General features: G+C 48.7%; 1 protein-coding gene across 1 annotated transcript in view; it reads left to right on the forward strand.

Annotated features, from left to right (window-relative positions):
• GRAMD4 (GRAM domain containing 4) overlaps nt 1-19711 on the forward strand; it is a 60365-nt gene that overhangs the window by 5871 nt on the left and 34783 nt on the right. Inside the window, exon 2 of the mRNA XM_069099321.1 lies at nt 16947-17283. Within this exon, the coding sequence (XP_068955422.1) occupies nt 16947-17283 (337 nt within the window). The remainder of the gene's footprint in view (nt 1-16946; nt 17284-19711) is intronic.

Here is a 19711-nt window from a genome sequence, read left to right on the forward strand (position 1 = left end):
GCTGGGAGGGGCCTGAGGACAGGGGATGTCAGAGCTGGGAGGGAGCTTAGAACATGAAATGCCAAGGAAGAGAGAGAATTTAGAACAGGGAAGGTGAGAGCTGGAGGGGCCTTAGAACACAGATCAGAGACAATTAGAGGTGCATAGTGGGTGTGTAATGTGTTTGAATGAATGAAAAGTGTGCTGAGTCCTCACCAGAGTCACACCAGGCCTTCTTCCTAAGGATTGGTGTTGAATTCCCCGTTTCTAGAGGTCTTCAAGGAGAGCCTCACTAATCACCAGTCAGGATGGCATCTATGGCATTTCTCTTCAGATCCAGTTATGCCCTGTGACCTCCCTCAGAGGGACTAGCTCTGAGATTCTAGGATTTTGTCATTCCCAGCCCTCTGTTACGTGTCCTGTCTATGTGGCATGTCATGGAAAGAGTTGGCTGGAGGGCCAGACTCAGAGACTTGGGTGTGCACCAATGCCCCTGCTCATAGCCCCAGAGTCCTGGACCCGACCTGTTGCCAAAGTCTTGCTGGTGCTGCCTTCCTGGCTCTTGTCCATCCCATCTAGTTGGCTGTATCAGGCTTCTTGCATCTCCTGCCTCCAGCCTCTCTCCACTCCTCTCCATCCTCTTCCTCTCAGCTACCAAAGGGCTTTTCCTGACTCTGCCCTGGATCGGCTGTGTGACCTTAGATCTCAGCTTCTTCCTAGACAGTCAATAAGGTCTGTCCCCGCCATCTCCTTCTGTCCGTCCATAGAGTTAGGAAAAGAAGCCATAGACATCCAAAGCAGACGGACGTTCCCTGGGCAGTGTGGGGATGGAGCTGACCAGCAGGAGGCTGCTTGGGCATGAGAGCAGTGAGCCCCAGCCACCTTGGACACCCGCTCCTTCTGTTCCCTTAATACCCTGGGCCTCAGTTTCCTTATCTAGACAGGGTGGGTGCTCCAACCAGGCCATCTGGGTGAAGTCTGGATCTGCCCTCAGGCTCTTCCTAGCTCTGTGACCTTTATACCACAGTTCCCCTCTGCCCGCCTCACTTTTCTCCCACCTCCCATGGTCTGGTGAGGATCCAGTGAGTCTGTTTGTAGGTGCTTGGCCAACGTTACAGTGCTCCCCCAAAGCTATCTCTCATTCTTTCTATTGTTGGCTATTTTGTCATTTGGCACAGAGGGCGTGGGAAGGATATCACTGTGTGTGACCCGATTGTTTGATGTGCTTGTCCTGTCCTCCAGACTTCAATCCCAGGGAGGGGCTGTGTCCAACCTAAGCACAGGGCTCCAGGCACAACTGGAGTGAAATAAATGACGCTGCATTTTGCAGAAGAGGAAACAGAGTCTGGGGGGCTTTGGGTGGAGGCTGAGGGGCTGCAGCCGCGGTATTTGGTGTCTTGGGATTGTTGTGGCGTATGCCTTTGTATTCATCTGGCTCTGACTGACTCTGTCCTCCCTCCTCCCTGCCTCACTTCCCATCAGGGAACTAGGGAAGGAGACGTTGATGAGAGCTGGGGTCCGATTCAGCCCAGCGCCACCCAGCCAGCTTACTTCTGCTACCCTGCTCGCCGGCTGGGCAAGGTCACCTTGTGTGTGTGCTGAATGTGCTGGGCAGTCCCTTTCTCATCGATTTGCAAAGGGCCAACTGAGCCCCTGGGCATAGCAGCACCGAGTCAGAATTAGCAGCATCAGAACGATGGGGCTTACAGTTAAGGGCTCTGGCAGAAACGGGCTATTGAAGGGGGAAGGAGCGGTGTGCTCCTAGTAGGTCCAGAAATGTTTGTTTAGTGAATGAAGGAATGCAGACGGGGGCAGGGTAAGTGCCGGGTGAATGGGTGGGTACAGAGGGGGCAGGATCAGTGCTGGCTGAGTACATAGTCACTCGCACACTTGCAGATCATGTCAGTGCACACCCGCAGGCAGCAGATCCCCACGGTAGCAGTGTTTGGACCCCAGGACAGCAGTAAAACCGCTGGCCTTATCTCAGGGAAATGAGGGCTGGACTTTAGAAAGAAAGCTGTAGTGTGTCAGGTCCAACGGTCAATGGAGAAAGGGATCATTTCCCTTTGTGGCTGGGCTTGGGAGGTGGGAGGTTCGGGGTGTAGGCCAGCTGGCTCTGCCCCAGACTATGGCCTCTCTGCCCATCAGGATGATGGAGAATCTGTGGGGTCTGGTAGAGGACACAATGGATTTGAGGTTAGATGAACTGGCCTGGAATTCTGCCTCCTCACATCCCTCCATGTGTGACCTCAGGTAAGTAAGTAGCCTGCCCTGTCTTTCCTCACCTGCATGATAAGTAGGCTTGTGATAGTGAAAAGGAGGACTCAGGGTAAAGCCTGGCCCTGATGCTTCCTGCCTAGGTAGCCTGAGAGAAGTCACTTTCCCACTCTGGGCCTCCTGCGCTTTCCATAGCTGGAAAATGTGGGAATTAAATTAGATCATGTCCAGCTTTGGGGCCGGACTGCCAGGGGCCAGACAGCCAGCGGCTGTAACAGGCAAAAGTGGGAGCCAACACTGACAGTTAAGGCTGGTGTAAGACGGACAGCCTGGAAAGGAAGCTGAGGCCATGGCCAGCCCTTCTGCCTGCCTCAGCCATCATCTACATCTGTCTTCAGAAATCATCCCATAGCAATTAAATTGGATATTATCCATCTGGAAAAAGCCAAGCAGGTTCAAATTTGCTATTTCCTTCACCAAGTTAATACATCTTAAAACATTTTTCTTAATTCTTATTTATTTTTTAACATTCATTTCTTACAAATTTTGAGTTCTGAATTCTCTCCCTCCCTCCCAACCTTCCCCTACCCATTGTGAAGGCAAGAAATTATATATATATATATATAAATTATATTTCTGAAGTCATGCAAAGCATATTTCCTCATTAGCCATGTTGTAAAAAAACAAACAAAACAAGAAAAATAAAGTGAAAAAAATGGTACTTTAATCTGCATTCAGACCCCGTCCGTCCTCTCTCTGGAGGCAGATAGCATTTTCATGAAGTCCTTCAGGATTGTCTTAGATCATTGCATTGCTGAGAAAAGCTAAGTCAATTGAAGTAGTTCATCGTAGTATTGCTGTTACTGTCTGTACTGTTCTCAGTACTTCATTTTGTATCAGTTTGTGTAAGTCTTTCCAGGTTTTTCTGAAATCATCCTGCTTGTCATTTCTTATACGATAACATTCAGTCACAGTCATATACTGCAGTTTGTTCAGCCATTCCCCAATTGATGGGCATTCCCTCATTTTCTAATTTTTTGCCAGATACAATTGCTATAAATATTTTTGTTCATAGTGGTCTTTTCCCTTTTTCTTTGATCTCTTTGGGATACAGCTCTAGAAATGGTATTGCTGGATCAAAGGGTATACACAATTTTATAGCCCTTTGGGCACAGTTCCAGATTGCTCTCCAGAATGGTTGGATCAGTTCATAACTCCACCAACACTGCATTAGTGTCCCAATTTTCCCATGTCCCCTCCAACATTTGTCATTTTCCTGTTTTGTCATATTAGTCAATCTGACTGGTGAGATGTGGTACCTCAGAGGTGCTTTGATTTGCATTTCTCGAATCAATAGTAAATTAGAGCGTTTTTTGTATGATTGTAGATCGCTTTGACTTCTTCTGAAAACTGCTTGTTACTACTTGTTCATATCCTTTCACTACTTATCAATTGGTGAATGACTCGTATTCTTATAAATTCGACTTAGTTCTCTCTATATTTGGGAAATGAGGATCAGAGATGCTTGCTGTAAAAATCCCCAGCTTTCTGCTTTCCTTCTAATCTTGGCTGCATCAGTTGTTTGTAATTTAATCTAATTAAAATTATCCATTTTAATTCCCGTGATCCGTATGGTCAAAAATTCTTCTTTTATCCATAGATCTCACAAAGTAAAAATTTCCATGCTCCCATAATCTGCTTTTAATATCATCCTTCATGTCTAAACTACATACCTAATTTTGTCCATATCTTGGTATATGGTGTGAGATGTTGCTCTATACCTAGTTTCTTCCAAACTGTTTTCTAGTTTTCCCAGCAGTTTTTGTCACATTTTGAGATCTTGTTACAAAAGCATGGATCTTTGGATTTATCAAATACTGGATTACTGTGGTCATTTACTACTATATATTGTATACCTAATCTATTCCACTGTTCAACCTTTCTATTTCTTAGCCAGTACCAATTTGTTTTGATGATTATCACTTTGTAAGAAAGTTTGAGATTTGGTAAGACTAGGCTACCTTCCTTCACTTTTTTTTCCGTTAATTCCCTTGATATTCTTGACCTTTTATTCTTCCAGGTCAGTGGTGTTATTATTTTTCCTAACTCCATAAAATATTTTTTAGTATTTTGATTGGTATGGCACTGAATAAGTAAATTACTTTAGGTAGAATTGTCATTTTTATTTTTGTTTTATATTATTTATTAATTTGTTTGTTTACTTTGAGTTTACAAGATTCAGTTCCCTGGTTCTTTGAGTTTCAAATTTTCTCCCCCTCCCTCCCCTACTCTTCCCCCCATGGCAGCATACAATCAGGTATAGGATTTGCAGATACTTTCACATTAGACATTGGTCAGGTTGAGAAGGATTGTATCAGATGGAATGAACAATGGGAAAGAGGAAACCACACCAAACAAGAAAGAGAAAGAGAGCAGGTAATTCGCTTCAATCTGCATTCAAACTCTATTCTTTCTGGTTCTTTCTCTGAATGTACACATCTCTCTCCATCATGAGTCTTTTGGAGTTTACTTGTAGCCCTGCATTTCTGAGAGGATCTATCAAAGTTGGTCATCACACATACATTGTGTCTGTAACTGTGCACAAATTTTTCCTGGTTCTGCTCTTCTCACTCAGCATCAGTTCGTATAAGCCTCTCCAAGTAGATATGAGGTCCATCTGCTCCTCCTTTCTTATGGCGCAGTAGTATTCTGTTACATTCATATACCATAACTTGTTTAGCCATTCCCCAGTTGATGGGCATCACCTTAATTTCCAATTCTTTGCCACCACAAAAAGAGCTGCTATAAATATTTTTGTACATATGGGTCTTCCTCCCGCTTCTGTGATCTCTTTGGGATACAACCCTAGAAGTGGTATTGCTGGGTCAAAGGCTATGAAAGTACTAATAACCCTTTGGGCATAGTTTCAGATTGCTCTCCAGAATGGTTGAATCAGTTCACAACTCCACCAACAATGCATTAGTGTTCTGATTTTTCCATATCCTCTCCAACATTTATCATTTTTCTGTCTTGTCATCTTAACCAACCTGACCAGTGAGATGTGGTACCTCAGAGTTGTTTTGATTTGCATTTTTCTAATCAATAGTGATTTAGAGCATTTTTTCATATGCTTATAGATATCTTTAATCTCTTTCTCTGAAAACTGCCTGTTCATATCCTTTGACCATTTATCAATTGGGGAATGACTTGTATTCTTATAGATTTGACTCAATTCTCTGTATATTTTAGAAATGAGGCCTTTATCAGAGACACTGGTTGTAAAAATTCTTTCCCAATTTCCCACTTCCCTCTTAATCTTGGTTACTTTGGCTTTATTTGTACAGAAGCTTTTCAGTTTCATGTAATCAAAGTTATTCATTTTGCATTTTATAATGCTCTTTAATTCTTGTTTGTTCATGAAATCTTTCCCTCTCCATAAATCTGACAGGTAAACTATTCCTTGCTTTCCCAGATTGCTTACAGTATCATTCTTTATACCTAGATCTCGCCTCCATTTAGACTTAATTTTGGTATACGGTGTTAGATAATGGTCTATGCCCAGTTTCTGCCATACTATATTCCAGTTTTCCCAGCAGTTTTTGTCAAATAGTGAGTTCTTATCCCCAAAACTGGGGTCTTTGGGTTTATCAAAGAGTAGATTATTATAGTCATTGACTGCTGAGTCTCATGTATCCAATCCATTCCATTGATCCACTGCTGTATTCCTCAGCCAGTACCAAGTAATTTTGATGACTGCTGCTTTATAATGCAGATTAAAATCTGGTATAGCGAGACCACCTTCCCTAGCGTTTCTTTTCATTAATACTTTTTTTTTTTTGCTTTTTGTAGGGCAGTTGGGGTTAAGTGACTTGCCCAAGGTCACACACACAGCTAGTTTTTATGTGTGTTAAGTGTCTTGAGGCCGGACTTGAACCCAGGTCCTCCTGACTCCAGGGCTGGTGCTCTATTCACTGCACCACCTAGCCACCCCCATTAATACTCTTGATATTCTGGACCTTTTGTTCTTCCAAATGAATTTTGTTACTATTTTTTTAGGTCTATAAAGTAATTTTTTGGTATATCGATTGGTATGGCACTAAATACATAATTTAATTTAGGTAAAATTGTCGTTTTTATTATATTAGCTCAACCCAGCCATGAGCAATTGATGTTTTTCCACTCAGTTAGATCTGACTTTATTTGTGTGGAAAGTGTTTTGTAGTTGTGTTCATATAGGTCCTGGCTTTGTTCTGGCAGGTAGATTCCCAAATATTTTATAATGTCTGCGGTAACTTTAAATGGGATTTCTCTTTCTATCTCTTGCCATTGGATTTCATTAGAAATATACAGGAATGCCAAGGATTTATGTGGGTTTATTTTATATCCTGCTACTTTGCCAAATTTATTTATTGTCTCAAGTAATTTTTTACTTGATTATTTAGGATTCTCTATGTATATTATCATAACATCCGCAAAGAGTGACAACTTGTTCTCTTCTTTGCCTAATTTGATTCCTTTGATTTCTTTTTCTTCTCTAATTGCTACTGCTAACATTTCTAGTACCAGATTGAATAAGAGGGGTGATAGTGGACACCCTTGTTTCACCCCTGATCTTATTGGAAATGCTTCTAGCATATCCCCATTACATATAATACTGGCTAATGGCTTTAAATAGATGCTACTTATTATTTTAAGGAAAGCTCCATTAATTCCTATACTTTCTAGTGTTTTTAATAGGAATGGATGTTGTACTTTGTCAAAAGACTTTTCTATATCTATTGAGATAATCATGTGGTTTCTGCTAGTTTTATGGTTGATATGATCAATTATACTGATGGTTTTCCTAATATTAAACCATCCTTGCATTCCTGGAATAAATCCTACCTGATTGAAGTGTATTATTCTTGTGATAAGTTGCTGTAGTCTTTTTGCTAATATTTTATTTGAAATTTTTGCATCTATATTCATGAGGAAAATTGGTCTATAATTTTCTTTCTCTGTTTTATCTCTTCCTGAATTAGGTATTAGTACCATGTTTGTGTCATAAAAAGAATTTGGTAGGACTCCACTAATTTTCCCAAATAGCTTGTAGAGTATTGGAATCAATTGTTCTTTAAATGTTTGATAGAATTTGCTAGTAAATCCATCTGGCCCTGGAGATTTTTTCCTAGGGAGTACACTGATGGCTTGTTCAATTTCTCCCTCTGAGATGGGGTTATTTAAGTAGTTTACTTCCTCTTCAGTTAATCTGGGCAACTTATATATGTTTTTAAAGCAATTGGGGTTAAGTAACTTACCCAAGGTTACACAACCAGTTATTTTTGTGTGGGTGTTAAGAATCTGAGGCCAGAATCGATTCTGGGTCCTCCTGACTCCAGGGCCGGCACTCTTACTCACTGCGCCACATAGCCACCCCACAACTTAGATTTTTGTAAATAGAATTGTCATTTTTATTATATTGGCTTGGCCTAACTATGAGCAATGAACATTTCTTTGTCTTTATTTTGATGAAAAGTGGTTTGTAATTGTGTTCATATAGTTCCTGGGTTTGTCTTGGCAGGTAGACTCTCAAGTATTTTATATTGTCTACAGTTATTTTAAGTGGAATTTCTTTCTCTCTCTTCCTGCTGGACTTTGTTGGCAGTCTATAGAAAGGCTGATGCTGTGTGCAGGTATATTTTATATCCTGCAACTTGACTGAAGTGGTTAGCTATTTCCAATAGTTTTTAGTTGATTTTCTAGGATTCTCCAAGTATACCATCATATTGTATGTGAAGAATGATAGTTTTGTTTCCTTGTTGCTTATTCTCATACCTCCAATTTCTTTTTCTTCTCTTATTGGTATAACTAGCATTTCTAGTACTGTATTTGACAGTGTTAATAAGAGACTTTCTTGATTCACCTCTGATCTTACTGGGAAAGTGTCTAGCTCATCTCCATTACAGATCATAATTGCTGATGGTTTCAATAGGTGTTACTTATCATTTTAAGGAAAGCTGCATTTATTCATATGCTTTCTAGTGTTTGTGTCTGTGTTTTTTTTAAATAGGAATAAGTGTTGTATTTTGTTAAAAGCTTTTCCTGCATCTATTGAGATGTTCTTGTTTTTGTTATTGATATAGTCAGTTATGTTTACAATTTTCCTAATATTAAACCGGTCCTGTATTCTTGATATATATCCCACCAGGTCATAGTATATATATGATCTTTGTGATATATTACTGTAATCTCCTTGTTAGCATTTTATTTTAAAATTTTGCATTATGGAAATTTGTCCATAGTTTTCTTTCTTTGCTTTTACTCTTCCTGGTTTAGATGTCAGCATCATATTTGTCTCATAAAAGGAATTTGGCAGGGCTCTGTCTTTTCCCATTTTTCCAAATAGTTTATATAGTATTGGAATTAATTGTTCTTTAAATGTTTGGTAAATTTCACTTGTGAATTCATCTGTTCCTGGGGATTTTTTTTTTTTGTTAGGGAGCTCATTTATGGCTTGTTCAATTTCTTTTTACAAGACAGGATCATTTTAAGTATTTAATCTTTAATCTATGTTTCCATTTCACTTAGATCATCAGATTTATTGGCACATAATTGGGCAAAATAGCTTCTATTAATTGCTTTAATTTCTTTTTTAAAAATTGCTTTGATTTAATTATCCTTCGTGACGTATGTACCCTTTTTATTTTTGATACTGGTAATTTGGTTTTCTTTATGTTTTTAAATCAAATTAACCAATGGTTTATCTACTTTATTGTTTTCCTCTCATAAACACCAGCTCCTAGTTCTGTTTATTAATTTAGTGGATTTTTTTTTAACTTTCAATTTTATTCATCTCTCCTTTGATTTTGAGAATTTCCTGTCTGGTATTTTATTGGGGATTTTAAATTTGTTCTTTTCCTAGTTTTAAAAATTGTACGTTCAATTTATTGATCTGCTCACGGGGGGCACGGATGACCCTCCTTCTGTGCTTCCTCACAACGAAATGTCTTAGTTGTGTTTTTATGTGAGTGGGAGGGAGAGGAAGTGAGTCATGAAAAGTCTGGAAAGGAAGATGGGGCAGCCGTGAAATGCTTTCAGAGTCATACAGTCAAGTTTCCATTTGGTTCCCTGGTGTTGACAGGGAGCCATGGAGTGGAGGGGGGCAACGTGGCCTTCCCAGCCCACCTCAGATACTCCAGGGACGGCATCTGGACCTCCTAGACCTTTGCTCAGACTAGAGGGGGCCTGAGTCTGAATCCTCATGTTGCCCAGAAAGTTTGGTTAAAGTAGGCAAACAGGCTAGTGGTGTATGGTTTCATATTGTTTATTCCCTTAGAGCTAGCTGGTTCATGTGAACAGGGAGCCAGAGCCTTAATGCTGACTGCCTGGTAGAAAAAAGTCCCAGCTCAGGACACCTGTGCCCCCCAGACTCATGCCCTCTGCGTGTGTGTAACCATAGCATGAGAAAGGAATTTTCTTAACCAAATAGGTTGTAAATACAGTAAGAGATTTGACAAAGTGTCAACTGAAATTACAAGCCAGGGTATCTGTGTGTCCTTTACCATTAACTTGCTGTAACATACTATCTGTCCATAAAATACTCAGATAAGTAAAGTCCTGTTGTTTAGGGTGGTGTCTGGTTCAGGAGCCTTGTCCTTAATGGCCTGGCTCTGGGCCCCTCCGATTGGCCTTGGGGTCTTGAACAGGAAGGGGAGTCCTCTGGGTTGACTCAGAGAATCAAGAAGGCTGTTTCTGTGAGGCTTAGGGGCTTCTGGTTGCTTTGCTCAGGCTTCGGCCCTTATTGGGGTTCAGACCATATGAATGGTCATCATTAACAGACCCAGAGGGGAAGCTGTTTGGAGTATTTTGATGCTGGGCCAGGGAGGCCATGTGCTCTGGGGTCACAGGCTGTGGGTTCAAGGCCTGCCTCCGATGCTTGCTGCTAGTGTGACCTTGGACAAGTCATTGCAACTCAGATTTAGGATCTGAGAAGCCTCCCAGCTGCAGTGTCTTGTGATCCTCCAGAAAGGTCTTCTCTTTCCGCTGAATGTCAGTGCTCAGAGGGGCCTTATAGACCACCGAGTCCAACCTCACCCGTACTTTCCTCACTGTGCCAAGTACCTCCCAATCGTTATCTCATTGCTTCTCACAATTGTGCTGGGAGTTAAATCCTGTGTTTCCCCATTTGACAGAAGGGGAGACTGAGGCAAAAACAGGTTGTGACTTTCCCAGGATCACATAGCTTATAAGTGTCTGAGGCCAAATTTGAACCTGGATCTTCCTGACTTTGGGTCCAGCAGACCGGCTGCCCCTCTTTACATAAGATGAAGGGGGGCAGACTCTAATGTCTAAATCCTGGGATCCCATGAGCCTGTCTGGGCCTTGGGTTCTCCATGTGTAAAATGAAGGCCTCACTATCCCCTGTGGTCCTGGCCTGTCTTATGAGTCTCTCTGGGCCTCAGTTTCCCCATAGGAAAGAAGGGGGAAGTAGACTCAAGGGGTATCTGAGGGCCCTGAACTCTTCTAGAATTCTTTCTTGGCCAAAGCTCCCCGACTTAGTCCTACCTATGAAATAGGAAGTTTGACCCCCATGTGCCCCAAAGCCCGTGGAAGGGCCTGTCCCTGCCTGCCCTTAGTCCCCTGCCCCTGGGCTCAGCTGGGGGTTTCTTGGCACTGGTCCCCATCACCCATCATCATATATGAGCGGGTGGGAACAGTGGACACTGTGGCCTTGAGGCATGACTGAGCTCCCTGCTGTCAGCTTGGTAGGGTGAGGCAGGGAAGGACTGTGGTCAGACGGTGGGCCGACCGCAGGAAGGCCTGCTCAGAGGTGGTTGCCTCGTTCCTGGAGCCCTGAGGGACCAGTGAACAGGGCAGGTCAGAGCTGGCTGGGTGGGGGCTTTGGTGATGAGCTCCCCACCCAAAACCCTCCCTCAGACCAGAGGTACAGCTGTTTCTCCCTGCAGCCTTGGGGCTGCCCCTGGATGATCAGAGCCAGGCCTCGAGCTGAAATCGAGGCCCACATGGTGAAGCCAGTTGTTGGAGGCTGCACAGTGGGCATTTAATAAGTGCTTGGTGACTATGGCAGTGACTGGAGCAGGGGGAGCCGTAGATGACTTTGAACATTTTCTCTCCCTCATTCTGAGTGGTTGGTTGAGGATGGGGCATGGGGGATGGGGGTGGGCCAGGCTGGCAGGAAGCCGCCGCCACCACTGTCACCTCCACCTCCGCTCGCCTGCTGCTGTGGTTTGAGCGGAAGCCTCCTTCCCTGTCTCCTGGCCAGGCTTTCCTCCTAGGGGGCCCATCTGGTGCCTCGTGGAGCCCTGGGGGGATACCAAGGGCAGGCCACTCCCTGAACTGGCCACGTTCCTGGCTGCAGAGCGTTGGCGGCCCGCGATGGGATGCCAGAGCTAGTGAGCTTTCCAGCCGGCCGGCGGCTTCCCCGGGGTCTCTATTCTTACCCACTCAGCATCTGGGCTCATTGGCTTTCTGGAATGGAGTTAGGAAGGCTGCCATCCCCTCCCACACTGCCCCGCCCCACCGTCTGGGGTCTCATCATGGGTGCTGGCGATTCCCCCAGACCGCCCTGGGGACGATAGCTCGATCCAGGGGGAGCCTTCGACTGAAGCGGCAGCAAGTTAAGGAGAGAGGCTCAGCCCGGCTGTCTACACGGCACATCAAGCTGGCATGGAAAAACCCCAGGGAAAGAGTTGGAGATTCCAAGCTGGGAAGGCAGGGAGATTACTGAGCCCAGCCCCACCCTTACTAATGAGGAGACTGAGGCCCCGAGAGGCAAGGTCACGGGCCCCCTGAGTGGCAGAGGAGTGTGGATCCAGGGCCTCACGACCCTCTGAGACTGTTTCCTTCTCTGTAAGATGAGAGTCATGAGAAACCTCCTGCTTCCCTCACTCTGGAGCTGGGGCACCCTGCTGAGTTCCTGTGACCTTGGGCACGTCCCTGCCTCTCTGGGCTTCTCTTCACTTCACTTCAGAGTGGCCTAGGGAGGGCTTTGATGACCTGAAGCCCCTTCAGCTGGAGATCTAGAATCCTGTGCCCCCAGGGTCCTCGAAACCAAGAAGACCCTGCTGGTCTGTATTTTGTGAGCTATACTGGCAGTCTGCTGGCAAAACTTCAGGGCTCCTATGGCCAGGAAAGGGACCTCGGGACATGGGCCTACAGAGAGCCTGAGCCCAGAGCCTTTTCCTGACGGACTCTTGCTGTGGTCAAGGAGGCCGGGGAGGAAGGTCAGGGCAGGCTTTCCAAGGTTGGGTTGGGCTGAGCAGTCACAGAGATGACTGGTGGGCCTCACTGGAGATCCAGGAGCACCTTCCAGGCCACAGTGGCCAATCCTTTGTTTTACAGGGAGGGAAACTGAGCCTTAGAGAGGGGAACTGCCCTGCCCTGGGCTCTTAGGAGTAGGAGGTGTCTGGCTGGGGCATGAACACAGGCCTCCTGACTCCAAGGCCAGTGCAGGAGCCGGCTTCCTGGCTTGGAAATCACCAAGGAGAAAGTGATGGGAGGAAAGAGAAAGGCTGGACACTGGTTAATCCTGGCATGAGGAGGGAGGGAAAAAGAGGAAGAGGAAGAGAAGGGAATACTCCGGGATGGGAGGAGGGGCATGTCCACTTAGGGGGAGCTTGGAACAGCCGGGAGGCCCCTCCTCACCCTCCCCTTCTATTTCCTCTCTCAGCCCCGACTCTGTGTCTCCCCGTCCATCTCTCTCTCCCTCTCCCCTTTCCTCTCTGCCTCTCTCTCCCCCTCTTTTCCTCTCTGTTTCTATCTCTATGTGACTCTGTCTCTGTCTCTCCTTTGTCTTTCCCTCCCTCCCTCCCTCTGTCTCTGCTACTCTCTCTTTCCCTCTTATTGTCTTTCTCTATCTCTCATATACACACACACTCACACTCACACTCACACACACTCACACTCACACACACACACACACCCTGCACTTTCTTGCGTGGTCTCCTGTAAAAAGCTGGCGTGGTGCCCTGGGCTCCTCTGGGAGCTGGTCCGTAGGGTGGATGGGTAGATGGGTAGATGGGTGGGTAAGGAGGGCTTCTGTGCTGGCTCTGATGCGTGCAGACAGCAGCGGGGCTGGGAGGTCGAGGCCCTGAGGCAGTGGCCTGGCTGACTGCCCGCTGCTGGGTGGGGGAGAGAAGACCGGCTGCCAAGCCACGCCCGGTGCAGGTGCTGCCTCTGCCACGTTAGCTGTGGGCCCCGGGGCGAGTCACAGGCCTCAGGGTTAGGCACAGGCTCAGAACCCGGCTGCAGACACAGGTGAGACTGGGGCAGGGTGGCAGCAGCGACCCAGACCCAGATAAGAAATGCCACGTGATTTGGGAGGAGCCTCCCCCTGGGGGGGAAGGTGCTGCCTCACTGAGCCCTGAGGGGGTGGGTGGGGGCCCTCCAAGTCTGCTCCAGCCCAGCTCCCCAGGAGAAGGGCCCGGCATCCCCTCATCTGGGAATCACTTGGGGGAAGTGTCACATTCCGTCTGAAGAGAAGGCTCAGGGCCATGCCAGGCGCTGGCTGGGCTGGCACGGTGCAGCGGGAGAAGCCGATGCCAGGATGCCCGGCCTGACCTCAGGGCTACTTGGGGGGCAGCCTCAGGTGAGGGCTGGTGTGAGAGGGCAGGGAGTCCCAAAAAACTCATCAGGAGACAAAGAACTTGGGGGAGCCTTAACATCCGTCTGTCCTCAAAACTTCACTCATCGCACTTATTAAGCTCCTGCTGTGTGCCTGTCCCTGTCAGGTCCTAGGAATATGAAGATGAAGGTAACGTTCCCTCCCCCTCCCCGCACCTGGCGCCTTAGCAGACAACGAACACAGAGTAAACAAAACGTCACTGTAGGACACTGTGGGCGCCCCACAAGGGCTCCCAGACCATAAATGGCCCCTCTAGACAGTAAATACTTGGTGATTGATTGGGGTGGGACGCCAAGAAAGGGGTCCTCGGGAAGGGTCCCCAGGAGAGGGAGGGGAGCAGGAAGGGCTTTCCAGGCAAGAGGCACAGCCTGGGCAAAGGCATGGAGGTGGCGTGTGGGCAGGAGGGAGTTGGCCCCTCGGGCCAGATGGAGGGGTGAGCAGAGCAGAGTGTGTAATCACTGCTCTGGCCACTGGAGCCCCCTGAGATGGGCCTAAGTGGCTGCTTAAACCCTTTACCAATGTTTGCAGACCCCCAGGCCTGGAAGGGTCCCTGGTCAGAGGAGATGACCAGCTCTACCTCTCTGCTCCTGCCAGGCTGAGGCTGAGCAGGCCCAGGGGCTCTGGGAGCCTCCCGTTTTCCATCTGAAAATTGGGTGCCCCTCCCCAGGGTGGGAGCAGAGAGGCCATGAAGGACCCCTTGCAGACTCGTGGGGGTGGGGTGGGGGCTGCAGGCTCTGCCCAGGCCCAGGTCTCCGACAGCCCCTCCACCCACTGCCACCTCGTGTATTTTCCTAGTGCTGGCCCATCAGTTTGCAGAGCACTGATTAAGCTCCTGTGGTATTCAGGGAGCCCGTGCAGGCACTGGCCTTAGGGAGCCTTTCTGGGCAGTCGTGGAGCCCCCAGAGGCTTGCTGCCAGGTGCCATTGCCCACAGGGAAGGGGCTGGGGCAGGCCAGCTGTGAGGAGGGGGCACGGGGCAGAACTGGGGAGGAAGGTGCTCGAGTGCGAGGGCACTGAGGGCCCTGCTCCTGCAGCGGGCCCGGGGCTGGGGACTTCCAGGCCATGGCTTCCTGATGTGACACTGATAATGACCAGTGTGTCACTGGTATGTGGGGACTCAGTCTGAAAGTGGGAGAGGGCCGGAAGGGAAGAGGCTGTGGGTTCTACCCAGGAAGAGCCTTGGGGAGCGGGCCTGACCCCCTCACATGACAGGAGGAAGTGGGGGCCCTGCAAGCCTGAGACACGGCTTGAAAGGGCAGGAAGTCATGGGGGCTCCTTCCTGCCCGCTCAGCCTCCTCCCTCCTCTCTCGCTTTTTGGAAGCAGTTGAGGTGAAGTGACTTGTGCAGGGTCATGCATCTAATGAGTGTCAGAGACCAGATTTGAACTCAGGGCCTTTGACTCCAGGGCTGGCTCTGTTTGCTGCCTCTCCAGGCCACCTTGCGCATCAGCCCATTCCCTCATCCAACATCCTATACAACTGGTCATGTAACCTCTGCTTGAATATATCTAGGGATGGGGAGCTTACTACCTCCTAAGGCAGCCCATTCCTGCCCTGGCATTGTCAGAAAGGTTTGCCTGACACCTAGCCTCCGCCGGCCTCCCTCCTGCTTCTCCGCTCTGCTCTGAATTCTGCCCATCCGGGTCGAGAGGAGCAAAGCCAATCACTCTCCCCTAAGACAGCTCCTCCGCAGACACTTGAAGTCCCTACTGGGTAGTAGGGCCTGGGGATAGGAAGATAAAGTCCCCTACCCCCCATTCCCCAGGCCTTCTCTCCAGACTGAACCCCCACCCTCTCCCAGTGGGCCCCCCGCCAAGACCCCACGAGGTGGGAGGCTGCTGGGGGCTGGTGTTCCTGCTCGTCCCAGGTTCCATTACACCATCCATCCTTCCTGGCCTGTAGCACTGCCCACGGACAGCAATCTGTCAGCGTACGCTGTGGGTGTGACGGGACATGCCTGGTCACTGGAGCAGCAGGAGGGAAAGGGGGAGGAAGTCCCCAGACCGCAGAGGAAGAGCTGGCAGGGCAGGGCCCCGCCAGCTCTGTGGGCAACTCCTGCAGCCTCTGCCAAGTGGGCAGAAGGTAGAGGGTGCGACCCTGGGAGGCCCAAAATTGGAAACATTTCCATGGTGGCTTAAGGTGTTTGTAGGTGAGGCTGGGTGAAGGCAAGGCCCTTGCCCACAGGTGGTGCTCAAGCCCAGCTCCCTCTGACATAAGGGAGAGGTTAGCCCAGGAGGCAGCCAGAGGTCATGTTCGGCACAGCGCTGGGCAGCATTCAGAAGCAGCAGGGCGGGTGTTAATTAGCACACCTCTTTGGCCAATGAGGAAAAGGCCCTCTCCCTTAAGTGACGTCCTCTCCCCCAGGTCTTCAGGCTTCCAATCCAGCATCTTTCCCTGCCCGTAAGGCTGGTGACCATGTTGGCATCTGCTTCCTGACCAGTCAGTGGCACAAGGTGCCACAGACATGGGCAAGGAAGGGCTTGGGGAGGTGGATATAAAGCTAGGTGGTGCCTCCAGGCAGCAAGGAAGGACCTTGGCGGTCCTCTGGGCCACCTCCCTGGGCCTCTGAGGAGGGGTGCTCATTTCCTCCTGATGCGGCCCCACACCTCTCTGGGACCAGGCTCCCCTGACCAGGGGTCCTTTTCTGTAACTTCCTCCCTGCTGCTTTTCATTCTGACCTCAGAGCTCACCCCTTTATCCAAGATCTCATTCGTGACTTTTGATTCCAGTGTTCCGCCGTGTCTTGTCCCCACTGTGACCCCCGGATCATCTTCCATGCCTGCTTCAGTCTAGCTCTGCCACTCACTCTGTACTAAGGCAGTTGGTTGGGTTTCTGGAGCCTGGGTTGGGAGTATGTGAGTCACTCCTGGGCCCAGTCCCCCACTGGCTAGTTCAGAAGCTTGGGCCTGCTCTTTCCAACTGGGCATCCTGGAGCCCCCTGCTGCCCGGCGCACAGTAGGTGCTTGATAAATGTGATCATTGGCCTGCAGTTGGGGTGCGGGGCCTGCTGTTGTCATGGTAGTTTTCACATTCACATGGGAGATGAATTGTCGCCTCCGTATTGAGAGAGATGCTGCTGTTGGCCGGGTGGCGGTAGTAACCTGTCTTTTCCTCTCCCTTCTCTCCCAGGGACTCCGACCGTCATGTTAAGGTGAAACCTCGAGGTTCCGTGCTGAACATGCTTAAAAGATTCGACAAAATCAGGTTCAGAGGTCACAAGAGAGATGAGTTCCTTGATCTGACTGAGTCACCCAACGCATCCGACACAGAGTGTGGCGATGAGATCCCCGTGAAGATCCCGCGGACGTCGGCCCGCGACAGTGAGGAGCTGCGAGACCCCGTGAGTCGCCTGGGAGGGCTGCTTGTAACTCTGACGGGGCAGGGCGAGGCCGACTCTCTGCCTGCTTCTGCTTTCGTTCCTGGCCCCATGGGAGTCCCCTTTGCTCAGACTCACTCACTTCTCCACGTAGGTGGCTGTAGCTAGTTGTATGTCATCTGGTCCCACACTCTGCCTTTGCATTATCTCAGAAAGACCCATCCAGGGTCCCTGGTCTTCCTCATCCCTGTTGGTCTGGAATCCAGCCCGTTTAGACGTTCCCCAGTTGAGGGGCATTGAGGACATTCCCAGTTCCTTCTGACTGCAGATATTGCTGCTGAGAAATCTGTGGCCAGGGGATCCTTGTGTGGTCAGAAGGATGCTTTCAGGGCAGTTTCCTAACAGCGAAACAAGGGTGTGGTCCTTGGTGGCTTCCTGCGTCCTGCCAGGCTGCTGTCCAAAGACACGCTTGGAGGTCTGAGCAGAGCCCATTTCTCATGTATTGCTGCTGATGCACAGCGGTTTTTCCAAGTGACCATTAACCTTTTGTTTTTCCTTTCTTTAGTGAGCTCTTCTAACTTGGCTAGCATTTGTGAATGTTGGAAAACTCTGCTTCTCACCCTTTCGTGTGCCAAGGTCTCCTGGGCAATCAGGGGAAGCCTGTGCACCTCTTCTCAGAATTATAGTTTTAAATGCATAAATCAGAATACAAAAAATCACAAAGGAAACCAATTATATAAAAATGCATCTTTCAGAATATTTTTAAAAGTTTATGGACCCCCAGTCGAGAGCTGCTTTGGAAGAATGTGAGGACAGTTCAGATCAAAGTGCTTTTCAGAGACAGAGAGCCCTCTTAGCTGACAGAGAAACTGAGGCCCAGAGAGGGTGAGACTTGCATGGTACAGCAGCGTCATTGTCAGATCTGGGAGTGGGAGCAGGGCCTTGGTCCAGAATGGACCTCTCACTGAAGGAGCCAGAGCCGAGGAGGCACAGGGGCTGTTGTGGCCAGGGAGCTCTGGCCCCCTCCCCACTCTGCAGTACAAGGGGAGGAAGGCTTTCTTTCTTAGGAGCCTCATTCTGTCTGCACATAATGGGCCAGCCATGGCAGGAAGGCAGGCCCAGCTCTGGGGCTCACATGCTCTGTGTCCTGGGGCAGGCTGAGCTGGGCTCCATTCCCTGAGAGAGAGCCCTACCAGCTCCAGCACCACAGACAGAGAAGGTGAGGGCTCACCCAAGCAGGGTCCCCCATCTTCTCTACTGTGAGCGTTAATCGCTGCCCTTCATCTGGGGATGGGCCCAAGGGCCTGGCCCGCCTCCACACAGCGACATCGTAAGTCACTTGATATTACAAATGGCCCTTTTCCGTGTGCTCTCTATTTCTTGTAGCATGTTCTTGGTCAGTAGGCAGCGGGAGGGCTGTTAGCTCCATGTCACAGATAGGAAAACAAGGCCCCAGGCTGCCCCTCCAGCCTGACTTCTGCCAAGGTTTCCAAGGAAGAGGTCAGGTCCAAACTCCACCTGGCAGTAAATCCCTGTTAAGCAAAACAAGTCAATATATCAGCTGGGTCTGAGTGCACACCTCACAGTGCATCTCATCTTTACTGAGAGAAGCAGGGTGTGTCCACCTTCTGTTTACTAAGGGCACACTGCTCTAACTGGTCTGGGGTCCTGAAGCCCGAGGCTCCCTGGTCCCATGCCAGGGACTATTATTGGGATTCTCCATTACCAGCTGAGTGGCATGGCTCTGAGGGAGCTCCTTTACCATCCCACCTCCCATCTTCCTTTGGGCTTGGTTCCGTCTCCCCCAGCCTCACTCTATGAAGGCCAAGGCCAGGCCTGGCTTCCTAGAGGGCCTGTGAGCTGTGCTCTGTGTCATGGTCAGAGGCCAGACTTCTTGGCTAGCCAGGCTGAGGCTCATGTGCCTTTGGATGAAGACAGTCTGAGCAAGAGGCAGAATGGAGACTGCTCTCCTCAAGGTGGGTGGGCTGTGGGCTGGGACGCCCCACCCAGGCATGTGCCCTTCACTCCTCAGAGGCAGGTGTGCTCCAGGCAGGCCCCACGTGGCAGGCTTCATGTGGCAGGCTCTGGTAATTTTCTGGGAGCGATTTTTTGGTAATATTAATCTTTTATGATAGGACAGTGTCTGCACTTTTGCTTCTGGCTGTAATTAATAATTTACTTGGGATTTTTAGTAAAAGCTAGACATCGCCTCAGCTTGTTGGCTCTTGTCCCCAGTCCCATTAATCTTAGGGGAGAGAGCAGGGAAAGCTGGGGTAGCTTTGGGGCTCAGGGGAGGAGCCATGCTTCTGGCCCCTGAGGAGGTCCACAGACCCAGGGATTCTGGGAGTGAGAGAGTGTGTGTGTGTGTGTGTACATGTCCATATGTGTATGCATGTATGTGTGTGCATTCATCCATGTGTGTGACTGAGTGTGTATATGTGTGTATGTGTGTGCATGCATCCGTGTGTGTACATGCTCATGTACATGTATGTGTGTGTGTTGTGTATGTCTGAGTGTATGTGTGTATATGTGTGCATGCATCCATGTGTGTATGAGTGTGTATGTGTCTGCATGCATC

Source organism: Petaurus breviceps, unplaced genomic scaffold (assembly GCF_028583685.1).
Source record: "Petaurus breviceps papuanus isolate PSGF00001 unplaced genomic scaffold, PetGlider_PUasm1.0 370, whole genome shotgun sequence".
Lineage (NCBI taxonomy): Eukaryota > Metazoa > Chordata > Mammalia > Diprotodontia > Petauridae > Petaurus > Petaurus breviceps.